Source organism: Alternaria burnsii, assembly GCF_013036055.1.
Source record: "Alternaria burnsii strain CBS107.38 chromosome Unknown 705, whole genome shotgun sequence".
Taxonomy (NCBI): domain Eukaryota; kingdom Fungi; phylum Ascomycota; class Dothideomycetes; order Pleosporales; family Pleosporaceae; genus Alternaria; species Alternaria burnsii.
Window position 1 is genome coordinate 144,380 of NW_024066107.1, and position 18,883 is coordinate 163,262.

Below are 18,883 nucleotides of genomic sequence, written 5' to 3' on the forward strand. Positions count from 1 at the left end.
TCAGGCCCCAGCTTGATCTATATCGAGCCCCTACATAGTCGCAAGAGACATGTCTAAGAGAACAAACGACGGCGATGTCATCGCAAACCGCATAAGTCTGCTCGAGGCAAAAGGACAGAAGCTCTTGGCGTCGCTGTACGGATCGCGCCCTGACTGGGACACCACAAATGATGCTACCCAGTCACGGGATGAAGACGATGACCAAGATCTGAAACAAAACTATGCTCACGACAGGTAAATCCGATGCAACCGTTTTCATGTTCCATGAATCTATTCGCAATTCTAACTCCATCCTCCAGAATCGGTCTTGGCGGTATACTCCCTAAGGATATCGAAGATGGCAGCTTTACCCGCAGGATAGTTACCTCGGACGATAAGCTTCTACAGCAGCTGATCGGGAAAAAGAAGGCAAAAGCACATATTTCTGCAAAGCAGGAAGCTGCGAGACCCACTGCAGCAGCCAAAGCACAGCAGTACAAGAAGCAGGCTGCAAAGAAGGAAGAGTCGGATGATGACGACGAGGGGAGAGCCGCGACATTCAAGTCCAAAAGGCAGGCAAAGAAAGAGAACCAACAAGCCAAGAAAGTCGACAGCGATGACGAAGATGAAGAGACGAGGGCAAAGAGGTTAGAAGGCGGCGCGGTGAAAGAAGAAGAGGGGACGTCGAAAGAAAAAGTAGTTATGGAAGTTCAGGCGGACGCAAAACCTGTCAAGCGAGAGGTTGATGACGAAGAAGCGGAAGCAGACGTGACGCAACCAGCTCCCAAGAAAGCGCGAACCAAACCAAAGAGTTTCCTTGACGAGATCCTGGCCGAACGATCGAAGAAGAAGAGCAAGAAATCAAAGGCATGAAGGCCTACCAGGAGCCACAAGACGGAACCCATCAGTGTACGATAGAACGACTGCATTTTTCTAATCCGATACCCAGTGTACCAGCTTCATAGCAGACGTACATACAACTCATGGCGAAAATAATAATCAACAAGCCTAGTCTTTTCTTTATGAAAAGAGATAATCCATAAATTTAATAGACATCCATTCCCCTTATTCCCGCACAATCAAACTAGCCATCCCCATACCCGTCCCTATACACTTACTCAGCACACCAACCTGCTCCCCACTCCTCCCCATCTCACTCAACAGCGTCGCCAACATCCTCCCACTCGTCGCCCCGAGCGGATGACCCAATGCAATCGCGCCTCCATTCGGATTAATCCTATCCATCTTATTCTCCAATCCCAATTTCCTCACGCAATACAAAGCCTGACTAGCAAACGCCTCGTTGATTTCCCAAACATTCACATCGTCCGTCGTGAGACCAGTGTAGTCGAGCAACTTCGGTATGGCCACAGCGGGACCAACGCCCATCTCATCCGGCGAGCACCCCACAACCTGCGTACCCGCCCACTTCCCCACAATGGCGGATTCAAGACCGAGTGTGGTAGCAGTGGAACGACGCATCATGAGAGCCGCGGACGCGCCGTCAGAGACCTGCGACGAGTTTCCGGCTGTGCTTGTACCGTCTTTGCTAAAGGCTGGTTTCATGCCTGCTAGTTTCTCAATCGTCGTGGTCGGTCTGATACCATCGTCCTTTGTCACCGTGACGCTCTTCTGTGTCTCGGGGACTTCAGGCTCAATCCAGCGCGTAGTCACTGGTACAATCTCGTCGTCAAAGTTCCCACTCGCTTGCGCTTTGGCAGCGCGCTGCTGTGATTGCGCTGCGAATGCGTCTTGGTCTGCTCTGCTTACTCCATATCGCGAGGCGACATTCTCCGATGTTATGCCCATGCTCATTATACAGTCTCGGGCTTCTTTTACCGGACTGTCCTTCATTTCGGGCCAGAGTTCCGTGGGAATCGCTCGTGACCCGTAGTTCCGTGTCATGCTTTCCATGCCGCCAGCAATGCCGACATCTATTTGGCCCACGGCGATGGAATTCGCAATCGAGGTTATGGCGCTGAGACCAGAAGCGCAAGCACGGTTGACGGTGCTGAAGGACGTGGTGGTGGGTATGCCGATGTGGTTGGCGGCCATGCGACCGGCTTTTGAGCCACCAAGCTCAGCCAGGACGGTGCCGATGCATACGTCGTCTATTTTTGCGGGATCGAGGTTGGGGAACTTCTTCAGCGTGGCGGCCAGGACCTGGGGTGATGGTTTTAGTACTTGGACATGCATCTGTGTCTGGGTGACTATTGACATACGGCGCCTAAGAGTTCATGATCGTAAGCATCCCGCAATCCGCCCTTCTTCGCTCGTGTGACTGGTGTGCGGAGTGCGGATAGGAAGACGACGTCGTGGGGATTCTTTTGGAGGATGTTCTTGAGACCCTTTTGTACGAATGCCATTGTCATTAACACTCTGCTGTGAGGAAACGCTAAAAGACAGATGTGAGGGTATCAACGAAACGGGAGACAGAAAGTAAGGCAGAGGCGAGCAAGGAACAAAATGCCCTGGCTATTGCCGCACGATGAAGCCATGGTCGTGGTGAGCTAAGCTAAGCTCCAGGTTCCTCGGAAAGCGTGGAGCTTACACTTCGGCAAGTGAGCGCGGGGCGGAGAAACGGCGGCAAAGCTCTCTTCCGCCAAGTGAGCAGCGGAAAACAAACCCGTATGCAGGTGGAAAAGGGCTCGGTGCATATGCATGACATGAACGTAACGTGGGGTAGGCGGACGTGTTGTAAGAAAGTGCAATGTCAATTTTAAATGATTTCAGCTCTCGATCCAATCATGTAGAACTCGTAAGTAGCTACGTTCCCCAAGGCGACTGCGCCACGCATCGACTCTCAACCCCGTCATCATCCACCATCCATTTCCCCTGCCAAAATGCTCAAAACCCATAAAAGGAAACCGCGTCAGTCGTGGCAAGTTTGCAAAGACCCCGCGTTTCTATATGTGCACCTGTAACCACTGCCATGAAGCGAAGCTGAGACAAAGAGAGGGCACTCTATGCGGCGGGGTATACGAGACGGAAAACGTCGTTTAGCACAAACCAGTTGCCCGCATCGTTCTTGAGCTGGAAAGCCTGAGTGAAGCTCATTGGCTTGTCCTCGCCGCCAAGCTGTTTGATGTTAAAACGAGACGGAGTGCAATACAAGGGATTGACTGACCAGAAGCGCACCAGTCACCAGAACGAGGATACCATCGTCAGCAGAAGGCTGAGCGTCGACGGTGTCGGTGCGATGTTGTATCTGCTGGAATGGCAGGTTCTTCTCCAAATTAGCCCTGCCCCTGTTGCGTATCAGGGAGTCATTATTACCTGAAGCTTCTCTACGATGGCGGCTGAACCCTGAGTTCCTTGCGCCTCAAAGGTGAGCATAGAGTGCTCCTTCTGTAGTCATCTGTCAGCCGACTGCTGCTTTTCGCGCATCTGCTTCTATCTGAGTCGCGTACGTAGAGGGAAGCGAGACCAGCGCGATTCTCATCGAAGGTCTTGTAGTAGAACTGAACGAACTGCTCTGGAGCGTGGGTCAGTCGCGTTCGCGGTTTGGCTAGTGGAGCGTGCGAGGAGGATGTGTAGGCGGGGTTGTGCGCGGTGTATGCAGCGCGTGGTACATACGAGCAATGGCGTTGAAGTCGGCTAAGGTGAATCAGTCAGTTTTGAGCGTGTGCAGAGGACGCGATATGAGAACGACATCGGATGCGCCTGCTACGAGTCCCGCATGTTTCGATGTAGCCTTGCGATGACGATCCGAAGCTGTACACCTGCACCGCATGCGCATCGGAGCCGTGGTAGTGGGGTAGATACGGACAACTTACACATATTTGCGGTTCCTCGACGTGAGTTGTCTGATGGAGGCTGGAGTTGGTTGCGGAGTTGGGGAATTGCTACGCGACGGCGATTTGACGATGTGACGTGGAATTCTCGAGAACGTGTTTGGGCTTTTGCTGTCACTGCCCGCCATCGATGGGCTTCGTTGGTGGGGCACGCGCTAGTCCTGGTACGATCTCGGCCCGACCTTGAGCCGAGCGCTGTCATTTTCTTCCAAGCTCGTCGCGCTTGCTCTTCCACTCCAGAGCGCCATCGCCGGCCAACATCAAGCTTTGTGCAGCTTGTAGTGGTCAGCGTCGCGCTCAAGTTCTACAGGTAAGCACTTTCCATTCATCTTCATCTCCACGCAATATGATGATCAACACAAACGATAACTTCCGAGTGGCTTCGTAAACCACGGTGAAGTCCAAAATAATTCAAGCTCAACAGGCTGATTGCTCATCTACACTTTGTATTCTCCATCGTTTGACGATTTCAATGCTGACATCTCGTCTTCTAGATCACTATGCATGCGACAGATGTTTCTGCGCTCGATCAAGCGCGCCGCCTAGATAGTATACATAGCGAATCGAATCGTACCAATATCATACGCCTGTTATTACGCGCAATTCACGTTGTTCTCTACAACCCCTTTTTCTGGAATGACTTGACAGAGTCAACAATGGACTGCTCAAAAGTCTTGTACTTCAGGCCAAGAACGTCAATGGAGCGCTTGTTGTTGTATCCATACAGGCCCTTCTCAGGAGTGCCTTCTGGGTAGTCGCCGCCAGGTGTGTCGTCGCTCGGCAGGTCTTTGAACTCTGGGAAATTCTTCTTGATGATCTGGCATAGCTCCTTGTTGGAGAAGTATCCAGCCGTGACGAAGAAGCGCTTGTTGGCAGCGTCTGGCTTCTCGAACGCAGCTACGTGTGCCTCGGCAACATCGCGGACATCCACCCACAGATGTACTCCACTGGGAGGGATTTCGTCCTTGAACTTACCCTGTGCAGCCGACAGGATTCGCTGATTTGACGTGTTCATATTGTCGAGACTGTCTAGAGCGTGTACCTGTGTTCTGTCAGTGAAAGTGTTTGAACGAGCCTTCTGCAACTTACAATTGGCCCGAACACCATCGGGGGGTTGATCGTAGAGATGGTAAAGTTGGGCTTCTCGTTCTTGACAAACTCCCATGCCGCGTTCTCAGCAAACGTCTTACTCGCCCTGTATCCCATCATCGGGTTCTCCTGCGCCTCATCTTGTGTGATAGGGTTCCAATCGTCCTCTGAGTACGAGTGTCCCGGCCAGAAGCCTTTGCTTCCATTAACGATGGCGGCAAACGAGGATGTGATGACGACACTCTTAACGGAAGGCTACATGGTCATGTCAGCATGCGCGCAGAAGGTGCCTCATCGCGTCAACGTACCGCGCTCTTCTTGATCGATTTCAAGATTCCAGTTGTTCCAATGACAGCAGGGTCAATCAAATCCTGTATCCCATCAGTGGACAGCCCTATTTGAAGGCTTCAAAATGTACTCACCTTTTGTACGTCTGTAACGTTGAAATGGAACGGACTAGCAGTGTGGAGTACAGCCTCGAACGGAGGGTCTGAGATGACTGCCTTCTCAAAAGCATCCGGCTGTGCAATATCCGGCACAATTGCGAAACTCAATTGGCCCTTGTCGACTGCGCTCTTGTACGATTCCTTGATCTTGTCCGCCTTCTCCTGCGTGCGTACCGTGGTAACCACACTGTGTCCGTGGTCTAGCAGGATATCGAGTGTGTGTGCAGCGATGAAGCCGCTTCCTCCTGTAAGTAGAACTCGCGTCATCTTGCTTGTATTTCGATTGTAGGTGTTGTGTTGGTGTTTCTTCAGGTCAAGGTCTGGACTTGAAGCCACGGAGGCAATGACAGCATATATGTAGCTATCGACATCCCACCTAGCGCGGGGTAGCGCTTTCCCGAAACTCGGAATTTACTCTCTTTCGCCGTTGTAACTGCCGCCATTGCTTACGAAAGCTGTTCTTTTCGTAGTTATATCCGCGGCTCGATGATGCTGGGTCCCCAGAGCATTGCGTCATCCTCATCGATGCGACACCTGTGGTGGGGCATATTGTGTCTTTGTGTCGCCCTCTCGTGGCACGGCAAACAACTGCTGGTCTGCAGCTTCAGGTCGTTTTGGTTTACCAAAGGGACTGTGTACTTCCCAGTACACCCCACAGCATAGCCAGATCTTCATGTTCGACTTGTTCGAGTCTGCCTCCGCACACGCCTTGCGCCTCAAAGTACACGGAACAGAACGTATTCGCGGTATCGCTTTTTCTCTGCAACAAACTTAGAAGCTGTCTGCGCGCATCCGAAAGTATGTGATTGTGGTAAGAAGGGCATCATGGAAGCGAAACCTAAAGACGCCAGCTTCTTTGACCACATGGCTCTCGGCGCTGACATCGGGCGGCGCCTCTCTTATCGATCAAAGGCCCCACCATAGCTTGAGCTGCATCCCACATTGCCTACCCGCCACCTTCAATCGCTCTTCCAATCCCGTCAACGCTCTATATACTAAGCCTCGCTTACTAGCTCTCCGGCGTCTGAGCATGGGTCTTTCGGGGTTGATGAAGGGTCCAGCGGTCCTTAATGAGCGGTGGTGATTGCGGGGCAAGTGGACAAGATGAGGGGCAAAGTTTTCTCCTGCCAATTGCTTCGTTCTCATCTCATACTCTTTATCTGAGCTATCCATACAATCGCATTGAAAATGTCGTCGTCCCTCAAGAGAAGCCCCCCGTTCCGCGCCGAGCACGTTGGCTCATTGCTCCGCCCCCAGGAGCTTGTGCAGAAGCGTTACGATGTCGCGTCAGGCAAAGCTAAGCCAGAGGAGCTCGTCCCTCTAGAGGACAAGACTGTCGCAGAGGTAGTCAAGTTTCAGCAAGATTGCGGTCTCAAGGTAGTGTCGAGTGGAGAGTACACCAGGTAAGGTGGCTGCATGCTGCTAGTCCAAGTCTAGACTGATTGTTCATGCAGGCACATGTTCTGGGGTACCTTCTTCGAAACACTGCATGGAATGAAGGAACTCCAACTCGGCGTTTTGAAGGGCTACACCGTGGATATGTTCCGCGCGTATGCGCCTGATACCAAGTCCTTTATGGAAGCGAAACAGGTCCCTAACCATGTGACTGTCTGCGTCGACAAGATTAAACACCCCGGCACGTCGAGCAACCAGCGCGAAGTCGACCTTATGAAGAGCCTTTTGCCTGAGAGCGAGTGGAAGAACATCAAGATTACGTTGATTTCGCCATCGTGGTACCACTTCCGTTACATGAACGGAAGAGCCTACCCCAAGGAGGTTTATGCAAATGACGAGGAATACTTTGAGGATGTCGCGAAGGCATACCAGGAGGAGCTGAAGATCCTCCACGCGCAGGGTATCAGGAACATTCAGATCGACGACCCAAACCTGGCCTATTTCTGCTCAGAAGATATGCTTGCGGGCTGGAAGGCCGACACGACAAACGACAAGACTGCTGACGAGATGTTTGATGCATATGTCAAGTTCTACAACAAGTGTTTCGTACGTCCCGATGACATGCATCTCGGCATCCACCTGTGCCGCGGTAACTACGTCGGCAGCCGACATTTCTCAGAAGGCGCATACGACAATATCGCAAAGAAGCTATTCCAGGTACTCATCTTCACCTATATACAACATCTCCTTCGTACTGACTATATCAGGACCTGAACGTCGACACATACTACCTGGAATACGACACTCCCCGCGCAGGAGGTTTCGAGCCACTAGCACACCTTCCCAAGGACAAGAACGTCGTTCTCGGCGTCATCACGTCCAAGTTCCCTAAGCTTGAGGACAAGGATGAGATGATCGCAAGGGTGAACCAGGCTGCTGATTGGATCGCAAAGGGTACCGGCCAATCTCGTGAAGATGCCCTTCAGCAATGCTGCGTCAGCCCCCAGTGCGGCTTCGCGTCACACGCCGAAGGTAACAGTCTCGGCTACGAGGATATGAGGAAGAAGCTGCAGCTTGTAAGGAGCATCGCCGACGCTGTATGGCCTGGGCAACCATAGATTGAAGGAACAAGAATAGTTCAGGGCGGATGGAATGGGATGGGAGGGAATAACCTGGTAGCGGATAGGAGAGTTTTCGGACGAGGCGCAGCTACCGGGCGGGAGAACGCAGGAACGTACGCCTTAACGCATGCGATTGGAGCGATTGGAGCGATTGGAGCATTAAGGAAAAAGGTGTTGTGGAGTTAGACCCGAATGCCGAATTCAACATGGCGTTCGCATGGCGAGCAGTTTGGTGGGTAGAATATTTGAGTCAGTCCCACTTTTGGCCTCAGCCTCGTGGGCCAAGGAGACAAAAAGCTGGTTCCTGCGTCAGTTCTATGACTATCATCCCACGTGGTATGCTTCGTCATTTGTTCCTCGGCGATGAAGTCGGCAATCTACAGATGACCACGTTATTTCCAGTGTCCGCTCTGGCGATAATCGTTACCTGGGTGCGATGCTGGGCGCCTAATCGCGAAAGTCCAAGCCTGTCCAGGTGCAGAGGGTTTTCAATGCACGTTGACGCTAACCCACGCTAGGTGCTAGCGCACGTTTGTCCCTGGCCCGTTTACTCCACATCCGTTGTAGCCGTGGAGGTCCCTTCCGAAGCGGGAGGAACGTCCGGCAATTGGGAATTGACAGACCAGGGTAAGCGTCCCTGACAGGAGAAATTGGAATTGACAGACCTGGGAAGAGACATGGAATAGACTGGATTCTGAGGTCGGTGCGGGAGCAGAATGGGGAAGGCGTCGCCTTTCCGCGGACATATCTTGCCACAAGATCCATACCTGCATGCAATCGCAAAACATCTGGATGGAGAAGCCTCTCAATGGAGTGGTCACTTTCGAATAGATTCTTTGAATAGATTCCAAGTGCCAAAAGTAAAACTGCCAATATCCCTCAGCTAGCACAGGTACGGACCGCCGTCATAATCGTTCTGAGTTCAACGGTACCCTCCCGTGGCGCAAATTGCAAAGTACAGGGTATCCATGGAGGACCCGTATGATCTACGCACCGGACCGATTCAAAGCATTACTTTCCAGACCGAGAAAGGATCAACCACCGCAACTACTGAACACCATCTGTTTGGTAACCGCCTTCCAATGAGTTTCGTCCGAGGTCGAGGTCATTCGGCATTGCAGGCCACAACCGGTAGATATCCCCTATTCCAGGGGAAAGCCGACATATGCGATCGACTGATGAGATGTGGGAAATTATAAAGACGGGCGAGACTGCACGATATGGGATCAAGCAGGCCACTTTACAGCCTCTGTCACATTCTTTCTTTAAATACCTACCCTGGACAGCAAAGTAATACCTAATCACCATGTTCTTCCCTCGTCTAATCGGCCTCGTCGCCGCCTTCCCTATCCTTGCGGCAGCTGTCGATCTTACTGGCTATGAGTACGTAGTCGTCGGTTCTGGAGCTGGTGGTGGTGTAAGTCAAGATATACTCGGATGGATTGAATCATCACTGACATACTACAGCCTCTGGCCGCCCGCCTTGCCCTCGCTGGTCACAAGACCCTTCTCATCGAAGCAGGTGACGACCAGGGCGCAAACGCCAACTACACTGTTCCCGCTTTCAGCGCGAGGTCCTCGGAAGACGCCAACTTGAGCTGGAACTTCTTCGTCAAGCACTACGCTGATGAGGAGAGGCAAGCTCGCGACTTCAAGACTACCTACGAGACACCCGATGGTGGTGAGTACACTGGTCTTAACCCACCTGAGGGTTCTACCATGAAGGGTACGCTATACCCCCGCACTGGTACCCTTGGTGGCTGCACGGCGCACAACGCTCTCATCGCCGTCTACCCTCACCGGTCCGACTTTGACAATGTTGCCACCATCACTGGTGACGACTCCTGGTCAGCCGACAACATGCGCAAGTACTTCACGAAGCTCGAGAAGAACCAATACCTCCTTCCCGGCCAAAAGGGTCATGGTTACGATGGCTGGCTGGGAACCGACTACGCCCCCATCGACATCGTCACCTCTGACCCCCAGCTTCTCAGCTTGGTCGGTGGTGCCGCTTTCGCTCTCAGCAACGCTACCAACGCCATTGTTAACCTTGGTACCTTGGTCGCCGGTGATGCCAACGCCGACACCGAGAGCCGTGACAAGCAGCCCGCTCTCTACCAGATCCCTCTCTCTACCTCCGATGGCAAGCGCGGCGGATCCCGCGAGTTTGTCCTCGCTGTCCGTGACGCCAAGGCCGACGACGGCAGCAAGAAGTACCCTCTCGATGTCAGGATGAACTGCCACGTGACCAAGGTCACCTTTGACCAGGATGTCACTCCTCCCCGTGCTACCGGTGTCGAGTTCCTCGACGGCCAGTACCTTTACAAGGCCAGCCCCAAGTCCACCGGTGCCAAGGGTGAGGCTGGTTCCGCCACTGCCTCCAAGGAAGTCATCGTCGCAGGTGGAACCTACAACTCGCCTCAACTCCTCAAGCTGAGTGGTGTCGGCCCTGCTGATGAGCTCTCCCAATTCGACATCCCCGTCGTCGTCGACCTCCCTGGTGTTGGCACCAACCTCCAGGACCACTACGAGATCAACGTCCAAGGCAAAGCCCCCTCCAACTTCTCCGCACTTGACGGCTGCACATTCGGTAACAGCCAGCCTGACGCCTGCATGGACCGCTGGGAGACCAGCATCTTGGGTAACCGTGGTATCTACGCTTCCCCCGGTCTCGGCGCAACCATGTTCTACAAGTCCAGCGCATCCGAGCGTGACGAGTACGACATCTTTGCCTTTGGTGGCCCCGTCAACTTCCGCGGTTACTTCCCCAACTACGCCTACAATGCCACTGAAGAGCACGACTGGTTCACCTGGGCCATCCTCAAGGCTCACCCCCGCAACAACGCTGGTACTGTCAAGCTCGCATCTGCCGATCCTCTTGATATGCCTGAGATTCTTTACAACTACTTCGACACGGGTGTTGGCGACTACGACAAGGACCTTACTGCCCTCACCGAGGCTGTTAACCTCGCTCGTGACTCTTTCAAGCGCCAGCTCGTCCCCATCGATGAGGTCCTTCCTGGCAAGGATGTTGATACCCCCGAGGAGATTGCTCAGTACGCCAAGGACGTTGCTTGGGGTCACCACGCTTCGTCTACCTGCCCCATTGGTGCTGATGACGACAAGATGGCGGTTCTCAACAGCAACTTTGAGGTTCGTGGTACTGCTGGATTGAGGGTTGTTGACGCTTCTGTCTTCCCTAGGATCCCCGGTACCTTCACTGCCATGTCGACATACATGGTTGCTGAGAAGGCGGCGGATGTTATCTTGGCTGCTGCTGAGGCTTAGGGTGTTGCGCGATGTTGTGACGGCCTAGATTTTACTGTATATACATGAGAAGAATATGATGATGTGTTTTGCACTTCAATCTTTTTGTTTTGTGTGATGACTTGCGTTGGAAAATGCCTAGAACTATAGTCTTAGTCGAAGACCGCATACTTGTACATGTACAATTCTGTTCTAGTAAAACGTACGGATTGGAAGGTAACCGGTACGTTTTGCTGTACGATTCTGTGATAGTCTTCACCTCAACCTATTCTCATCTGAATGTGATGTCTGTTCATGTTAGATCAACGCAAAGGAATGCATCTGCATCAATATAATGATTCGTTGAACTTTTGCGTTCAGTAGAAGTTGAACAAGATGCCAACGCCACAGTAGGTATGCTTTAGCCACAGCTGCGCACTGTCACACCGCAAGGGGTCCGTGCGCTTATGGATTTCGAACTTGAAGAACACTCTCGCCTTGAAACTCATCTCAGAAGGCTGAAATAATGTCAGATTGATCGCAGAGAGTGTCTTCTACCATTAAAACTTTTTTAGCTCGTTTCAATCGCGTTACGTGGTTGCATACTCGTGTGAAGGTACGACCCACGCCGAACATGGACACAAATCGAGACAGAACGCCGCGGGCGGAAAGAAGGCAAATGCCTGCCTTATTGCCTGATCTCAAGCTTTCAGCCTTAGTACACAACTCCACCACCTGCTTCTCGACAACAACGACGATCGACTCCACAACCATATGGTAGGTACTCTGTTTTTGATTGCGTCGCCCCTGTCGAGCGCAGAGATGGAGCGATTCGTAACATGATGGTCTTTGGCCTGGCAAGCATCCTAGGCGACACACTGATCACACAGCAGCTACAACACTTGCGATCAAGCGCTGCCAGTATTCAGTGACACTCTTGACTACTCACAGCATGTTCGAGCGCCATGGCTGTGGACTCGATCTGAACACGAACCCACCTACACCGACGACTTCTGTACTAGCGCCGAATTCTCAGACCCCTCCGTACAAGAACTAAGCGAGCCGTCCTGGCTCCAAAAGCCTCGTCAAGCTCCCATACCTGACCATATAGCACTCTCAGATCTAGAATTGATACCACCTTCGCATGACTATGGAGACCTCAATCCGTTAGTTGATTGGTGTGACAACGCCGACTCTGCCGTCCATCTGAGTTCGACGTCTCCAACACTGAGTCCGAGGTGGACGGACGACTCCTCGCTCACTTCCCTTCATGAACGATCGCCTGCCCCTCAAACATGCAAAACTTCCATACAATCAGGAAGGAGCCTACCTCATGGGCGCATGGACCCCGCGAGGCGCTGGCTTCATGCCCACCCGTTCGATCAATATCCTACAGCCAAACAGAAGGTAGAGCTTGCGGCTACTGCTGGCATGACAATCCCCCAGTTGAATCGCCGGTTAACCAATCTTAGAAAGCGTGATAGACACGGTTAGTATCAGGGATGCTTGATGCCGGTTAAAGACTGACTCTTTACCAGTACTCGATGAACTGTGTAATGACTTAGACGCTAACGTCAACACTTCTGGTGCTTCTCACCATCAAACCTCGCTTGAAACTGCCGTCAATTCAAGGCGGAAGGGCAAGAGACGGTATGTGTCCGGGCCAACTCCTACCAATGGGAAAGGGTCGACGATACATCCACTAGATTCTTCCAGTGATGGCAGTGTTGACACTGCCAATCGATATCACTGCACAGTCTGCCTACGGAAGTCTTTCAAAAACCCATACTCTTGGAAGCGGCACGAGGCCGGAGTTCATCATTTCGGCAGCACTCGTTGGTTTTGCTTGCTCAACAACGCCCATATCATGCCGGGTATGAAGTGCGTCTTCTGCTCTGATACTGTCCATGATATGAGCCATTTTTACCAGCACAATATCCAGGTCTGCTTGGCGAAGGACAAGAACGCGCGAGTGTTTGATCGCAAGGATGGTCTCAAGCAACACGTTGTAGGGGTGCATCTTTCCACCGCGAATGACTACACCAAGAGAGGGTTTGAGCCTCCAGATATATGGTCAGAGACTGAAGACGGGTTCTCGCCGAATCTGGATGGTCTCTGGTGTGGCTTCTGCAGATATTCCTTCAAGACTACCACTGCGAGAATGGACCACGTTGCGCAACACTTTCGGGACGGTGATCAGATCAGTACATGGGTTTCGAGGCTAGAATCATCCTGTGTCACATACGCATGAGATCAATCTTTCGCAACTCTAATTTGCATGATTTCTTTCTTTTGCCGACTACACGGCATGGCGCACATGGAGGGTAGATGTAAATGACATACATACATCATGACCGCTACGAATGTAAACCTTCCCCAAGAACATCCTCCATTCGTCCAAGACCGTTGGGATCCAACTATCCACAATGGTTGAGTGGTTAGGCGCAACAGCAGGCTTCCGATTTGGCCTTAAAGTGATCGTTCGCAAGATGAGCCAGTTGAAGAGAATATGGTCACGGATGCTGGCTAAAACTTGAACAGAATGGAACGACTTCTGTATATGTAGAACTCAGTGATTCTGTTTGCTGGCGCGACATGATCGTCGCTCAGATGATTCTTCGATGTTATTGCGTATGTGTTTAAGTCGCAACTGGTTGATGTTTGACAGGTCCAGTCGAGGAGGGTTTGTGTCGAACTCTGCAAGTAGAGCGGGATACTTGATTCCCGGAATCGGGCTGCCAAACCTTGCTCCGCTATTCTCACAGTCTGTCCTACCCAATAGAAATCGGCCATTCCAACCAATAGAAACCGGCCCCTTCGACAAATGGAATCCTGCACAAGTAAATCTCAACTTATTATTTTGCTGCGACGCCTTAAAAATCATCAGGAAGGCTGACAACCAGCTCTACGTCTGCTCCAAGACTTCAAAACTTTCTTTACACCCTCAAAATCGCTTTCTGGACGTTTGCTGCTATATTGTGTTCGATTCTGTACTCGATTCGACCAAAAAGGGTTTGGCGGCTGAGCTATGGAGCCCTCACCTCCGATGGCCGACATGTCCCCCGCAAACGTAAGCCTCACTCACCAGGTCACCCTCTGGCTGAACACCTGACAACACAACAGGCCGACCACCCATCATACTTTTCGACATCATCAATTCACTCCAATACTCCAAACATCAACGAACAAAGGTATCACTGGCATTTCATCAACTCTCAGTCATCACAAAACAAGCGCCGCGCACGATATTGTGCACACATCTCACAGCAATGAAGCCGCGCAAGCACATTGTCCGTTGCTGTTCCGAGCTTGGATATCGTTTATACAGCACTGACAAGATCTCGTATCAGTGCTTCTTCGCGTGAAGTATTGCTAGGGGCCGACGAGGAAAATGTTCCTGAGTACAGTTCAAGCAATGTTGATTTTGAAAGCTTCTTCGATGCTGCTAGCACCATCGCGCATGTCGACGATCTCTTTGACGACTTGACCTACGGCTCTCCTTGCGGTCGCTATGTATGCCCAAGTGACATAGTGATCGACAAAGCTTTTACTGTTCCCAGCCTCGATGCGCAGCTATCTCCGCCTGTCTTCGATGTCGATCACTCTGATACCGTGCAAAAGCATGTAGATTCGGCAAATCCTTGGGGAAGGCACAATGACTTTGTTACCTACGACATCTCTGGGGCATGTGCGCATGGAGGCGTTTTTGATCCTGATATTTGGATGCGGAACCAAGGATTCCCGCATCTAGACATCATCGATGAGCAAGACAATTATCTGCAAACACCACCCCTGCAGCGCGAGCCATGTCGCATTGGTTCCAAACCGACTGAACGTCAAAAACGGCCGCAAATCGTTCGGGACTGGCTTTCAGCCCATGCATCTTGGCCGTATCCCACCCCAGCCGAGAAGACAGAGCTAGTCGCAGCGACCGGATACACTGTACGTCAACTTAAAAATTGTTTGAGCAATCTGCGCACTAGGGAAAAACACCGTAAGTTTATCACACCGGCCTGACTTTGCAACCTTCACCGATAACACAATCAGTGTTAGAGGGCCATGCTAACGGGCAAAACGGCGGCAACGTTACTTGTCGCCGACCATGCGACGTCACGCCTACGACTTTGGACCACGTACAATCGACCTCTACAGTCAGCGCATACCAGATGTTGCCTTCCAGTTTCACCTCGCCACCTACGACGGACACGAACGATAGCAGCCAATGGCCTTCCTCATTCGATACAGGCCATCCTACACCAGACAGTATCCCCGGTGTTGTGACCCATATACACCAAGAATTCGAAGCAGACTCAGCTTGTCAAACAACCCCCTCAATATCTGCCGCTCGAAGCTCTATTGCATCGAAGCGCAAGGGCCGGAGGCATCGCTCACAGACGTATCAAGCCGGCGTAGGTGAGAACATGTCCGACAAAATGTCGATACCCGTCGCATCCTTTAGTCTGAGCAAGCCCGAGAATCGATTTTTCTGTACTGTGATTGGATGCTATGAATCATTCAAGAACGCATCCGATTGGAAGAGGCATGAGGCTGGGGTGCATGGCTACAGGGACCGGGAGTGGATTTGCATGCTGACAGACGCATTCAAGACGTGTTCTGACTGTATCTTTTGCCTGGAAGCAATGGATTCGATCGATCACCTAACCAAACATGTGATCGCACCCTGCTCGGACAAGTGTACCACCGAGCGTACATTTTTCCGGAAGGATCTCCTCAAGCAGCACGTCTTGCGTGTGCACCTCGCAGGCGAACCTATCCCAGTCCAAAAGAACTTCGCAGTTCCTCTCGAATGGTCGAGACAGCTAGATGCATCGGCTTATGAACCTGGCTCCTGCTGGTGTGGCTTCTGTGGGCGGACTTTCGAATCTGTCACCACGAGGATGGATCACGTCGCGCAACACTTCCGTGCCGGCAGGGATATGGCGACTTGGATACGGGCGCGATGTAAGGGTGATCGGCTCTTCCTGAAAAGGGTAGGAGCTCAGCTGAAGGCTTGACTACCAAACGTTGGTGCTTGTTCTGATCGCATCAGATTTCTTTACAAGTAGTTGAGAATGTGGATGGCAGCCATCGACATATACACTGAACTTCATCGACGGAAAACATAAGAGGAATGGATCTTTCGCGCGATTAGCAAGCATTGCAATTGACCTATAGGAATAAATCGGTCTCAGCCTCTTCTTTGTACTGGTCTCGGGCGTACACGCGTACTCATCGACTAGTCGTGTGGATGCCAGAATGCCTCCGGTCTGCCAGATATATGACACGCAACTTCCTTAACGTGAACATGTCCAGTGTGCAGTACAAATGAGCGACGGTGGTCGTAGGCATAGTTATCCACGCAAAGTACTGCTGCGGACCAAACCAAGTGTTCTTCGAGACAGCGGCAACGGCGTCATGATCCACTACTACGACATTCAGCAGGCGGAGTATGATCAATATCGTACAGTGAAGTGAAGAGAGGATGCTTGAACGTAATCAAGTATCAGTACTAGGAGGCAATCGTTAGATAGGGGTGTGCGAAGTTAGCGTCATGTGGTAGCTCCTTCCCCGCGCTGATATATTTAGCCGCCAGCACCTCCCACGCGAAGCATCACCTTTATCATGTCGCGAACCTAGGTTGCTGTAAACAGGACCAGAGTCGCTCTATTACGAAATGACATGATAGTAAAGACTTGGGATCTCACATCACACATTCGTCAAAGTCGACGGTAAGGTCAGACAACGATGACATCGTCAGTTTTCACGTCGGATTCACTCATAATCCATATTTGCCTAGTTGGGCGCATTGGCGAGAGGGTCGTATCATAACATAACATTGGCGAGCATTCTAGAAACTAGTCTGCTCACAGCATTCATACTCCAAATTGACCTTTGAGCGTCAGCTTGAGCAGGTCGTCCTTCACGATTTCTTCTTTGCGGCTGAGCAAATCCTCCACGTCCCAGTTCGCCGCGATAAAACGTCCGCTTAGGAATTTTGCCTTCTCTTGACACAGCCAGACAGCGGTACCGCCGACAAGCTCGGGGCTATCCTGGTTGAAGAGTGATCGGAAGGGCTCGCGGAGCATATCAGTAGGGACCAGGCCTGGATGCATAGACACCGCGGTAACATTTGGGTACTCAGCAGCGACGTACGTAGCCAGGGCATCTAGAATATACTTTGACATGAAGTATGCGCCGAGCGGTGGAACCGTGAAGAACGCTTGCCATGAGCTCACATTGACAATACTGGCAGGTGTATCGGGGCTCGGCAACAAACGCAGGAACGAGCGGATGAGCAGATAGTTGCCTTTTCCGTTGATCTCCTACAATCGAGGTGTCAGCTCATCCGAAAAACGACTCAATTTACTGCGGGTCAAGGAACGGGATCGGATCTTACAAAGTTCCTCCACCATTGATCGGGGTCTGTGTCGTGCAGTTTCGGTCCGTCTCCAGTCATGGCACCGGCGGCGTTGATGAGGACATCTGCATGGCCGAACTTCTGCCGGATTGCTTCGAAGGCAGCCTCAACGGCTTTGGTGTCGGAGATGTCGAGAGCATATGTCAATGTTTCGATGGTGGGGTTGGACGCCTTGACGGATTTTTCGGTAGCTGCGAGCTTTTCGGCATTCGAAGCTAGCAGTACTACACCCTTTACGCCTGCCTTTACGAAGGCCGGTACCATGGCCTGCGGGACTACGTCTTAGCACACGCAATCATGACACCAGGTTGTTGTGAAAGGCGATGTGCTCGGTAAATAATGTTTCAACATACCATGGCTCCAATACCACGCGAAGCTCCAGTGATGACTGCAACTTTTCCTGCCAGGCTATGCTCTGGGCTACTGGGATCGATTGCAGAGTATACGTCTTGGTGTGCATTTTTGGTGAACTGCATGGATGTGACATAGAAGTCTTTCGGAAGTTTGCTTAGATCTGCCATGGTGGGTGTGGTTGCAATTGGACGTTAGAGGACCGGGAGGATACGACCGATATGGTGGAAGGCTGTACGGGAAGGATACTAATCAGAGATGTTACGGAACCCAGACGATAGCGATAACTTATGCGAGGCTTCAGGAGTATGAGGCCCCGCATTTAGGCCGCGATACTCGCCTCTGCGCGTCGTCGTATCGCACCGGGAAGTGTTCCCAGTACATCCATGTTTCATAAGCATTGGCACGTCAGTAGCGGGGAGCCCGGCAGTGGTCGTTAAAGTTGCGGAACGTCCCAAGCGAAGCCAGCCGTGAATGATTGTGAGGAGGAACGGGATGATCATATCTTTATTCGAGTTAGCGTAGGATCGCTGATCTTGCTCTTCTCACTCACCTGGGATTGATGCAGAACGCCAAATTTCCACAACGGTCCGAAACCCACTGGATTCTCCATTGGCATCATTCTGTTCGTCCGACAAATCGTGTTCGCGTTCGAAAGCTTGACCAGAGATGCGCACAGTCGTACACAAACTCCATTCCAACGCGCGATCTGTCATCTCGGGCAGAATGCTGAGGTGTGACAGCATCCATGGCGATGCACATAGCCGAAAAAGAGACAAAGTGATATCGAGTATCAGGGGCAGCGAGACAAGTCGTGATGGTGGAGACGCACTGCATGTTCTTCTCTCAGCACGCCGATCATCAGGATGCGCATCCATGCGGGTGAATGGGGCTCCGGGAAATTCTGGGACGATCTTATACGAGGCAGTGAATGTAAAGCGTTCCACTCCCTTGGAGCCTTGGACCAGACCGTTTGCATTCCGTACTTGGAGGCACCAATAATGCTAAAAGCTCCGTCACCGCTTCATGCTCGTCCAGCGTTGT

At 51.8% G+C, this 18,883-nt stretch overlaps 7 protein-coding genes across 7 annotated transcripts; 4 read left to right on the forward strand and 3 right to left on the reverse strand.

Moving 5' to 3' along the window:
- Window positions 1-49: 49 nt before the first annotated feature.
- GT037_000057 (uncharacterized protein) lies at window positions 50-852 on the forward strand (the record flags this gene model as incomplete). Its single annotated transcript, XM_038925104.1, has 2 exons — window positions 50-234; window positions 300-852. The coding sequence occupies 2 exons, from the start codon at window positions 50-52 to the stop codon at window positions 850-852; spliced, it is 738 nt and encodes a 245-aa protein (XP_038790960.1).
- A 192-nt stretch (window positions 853-1,044) lies between these two features.
- GT037_000058 (3-ketoacyl-thiolase b) lies at window positions 1,045-2,345 on the reverse strand (the record flags this gene model as incomplete). The annotated part of the gene is made up of 2 exons (XM_038925105.1): window positions 1,045-2,142; window positions 2,202-2,345. 2 exons carry the CDS (start codon window positions 2,343-2,345, stop codon window positions 1,045-1,047), a joined length of 1,242 nt encoding a protein of 413 aa, XP_038790961.1.
- A 598-nt stretch (window positions 2,346-2,943) lies between these two features.
- GT037_000059 (nad-binding protein) lies at window positions 2,944-5,575 on the reverse strand (the record flags this gene model as incomplete). The annotated part of the gene is made up of 10 exons (XM_038925106.1): window positions 2,944-3,057; window positions 3,107-3,205; window positions 3,256-3,327; window positions 3,390-3,454; window positions 3,556-3,576; window positions 3,756-4,048; window positions 4,394-4,815; window positions 4,863-5,117; window positions 5,171-5,233; window positions 5,285-5,575. The coding sequence occupies 10 exons, from the start codon at window positions 5,573-5,575 to the stop codon at window positions 2,944-2,946; spliced, it is 1,695 nt and encodes a 564-aa protein (XP_038790962.1).
- A 921-nt stretch (window positions 5,576-6,496) lies between these two features.
- On the forward strand, window positions 6,497-7,821 carry GT037_000060 (5-methyltetrahydropteroyltriglutamate-homocysteine methyltransferase; the record flags this gene model as incomplete). The annotated part of the gene is made up of 3 exons (XM_038925107.1): window positions 6,497-6,711; window positions 6,763-7,420; window positions 7,471-7,821. 3 exons carry the CDS (start codon window positions 6,497-6,499, stop codon window positions 7,819-7,821), a joined length of 1,224 nt encoding a protein of 407 aa, XP_038790963.1.
- A 1,309-nt stretch (window positions 7,822-9,130) lies between these two features.
- GT037_000061 (choline dehydrogenase) lies at window positions 9,131-11,112 on the forward strand (the record flags this gene model as incomplete). Its single annotated transcript, XM_038925108.1, has 2 exons — window positions 9,131-9,241; window positions 9,292-11,112. 2 exons carry the CDS (start codon window positions 9,131-9,133, stop codon window positions 11,110-11,112), a joined length of 1,932 nt encoding a protein of 643 aa, XP_038790964.1.
- Window positions 11,113-11,704: 592 nt separating this feature from the next.
- On the forward strand, window positions 11,705-16,085 carry GT037_000062 (uncharacterized protein; the record flags this gene model as incomplete). Its single annotated transcript, XM_038925109.1, has 5 exons — window positions 11,705-11,847; window positions 11,964-12,559; window positions 12,609-12,720; window positions 14,346-15,064; window positions 15,118-16,085. 5 exons carry the CDS (start codon window positions 11,705-11,707, stop codon window positions 16,083-16,085), a joined length of 2,538 nt encoding a protein of 845 aa, XP_038790965.1.
- An 858-nt stretch (window positions 16,086-16,943) lies between these two features.
- Window positions 16,944-18,009, reverse strand: GT037_000063 (uncharacterized protein; the record flags this gene model as incomplete). The annotated part of the gene is made up of 3 exons (XM_038925110.1): window positions 16,944-17,393; window positions 17,468-17,755; window positions 17,842-18,009. The coding sequence occupies 3 exons, from the start codon at window positions 18,007-18,009 to the stop codon at window positions 16,944-16,946; spliced, it is 906 nt and encodes a 301-aa protein (XP_038790966.1).
- Window positions 18,010-18,883: the final 874 nt, after the last annotated feature.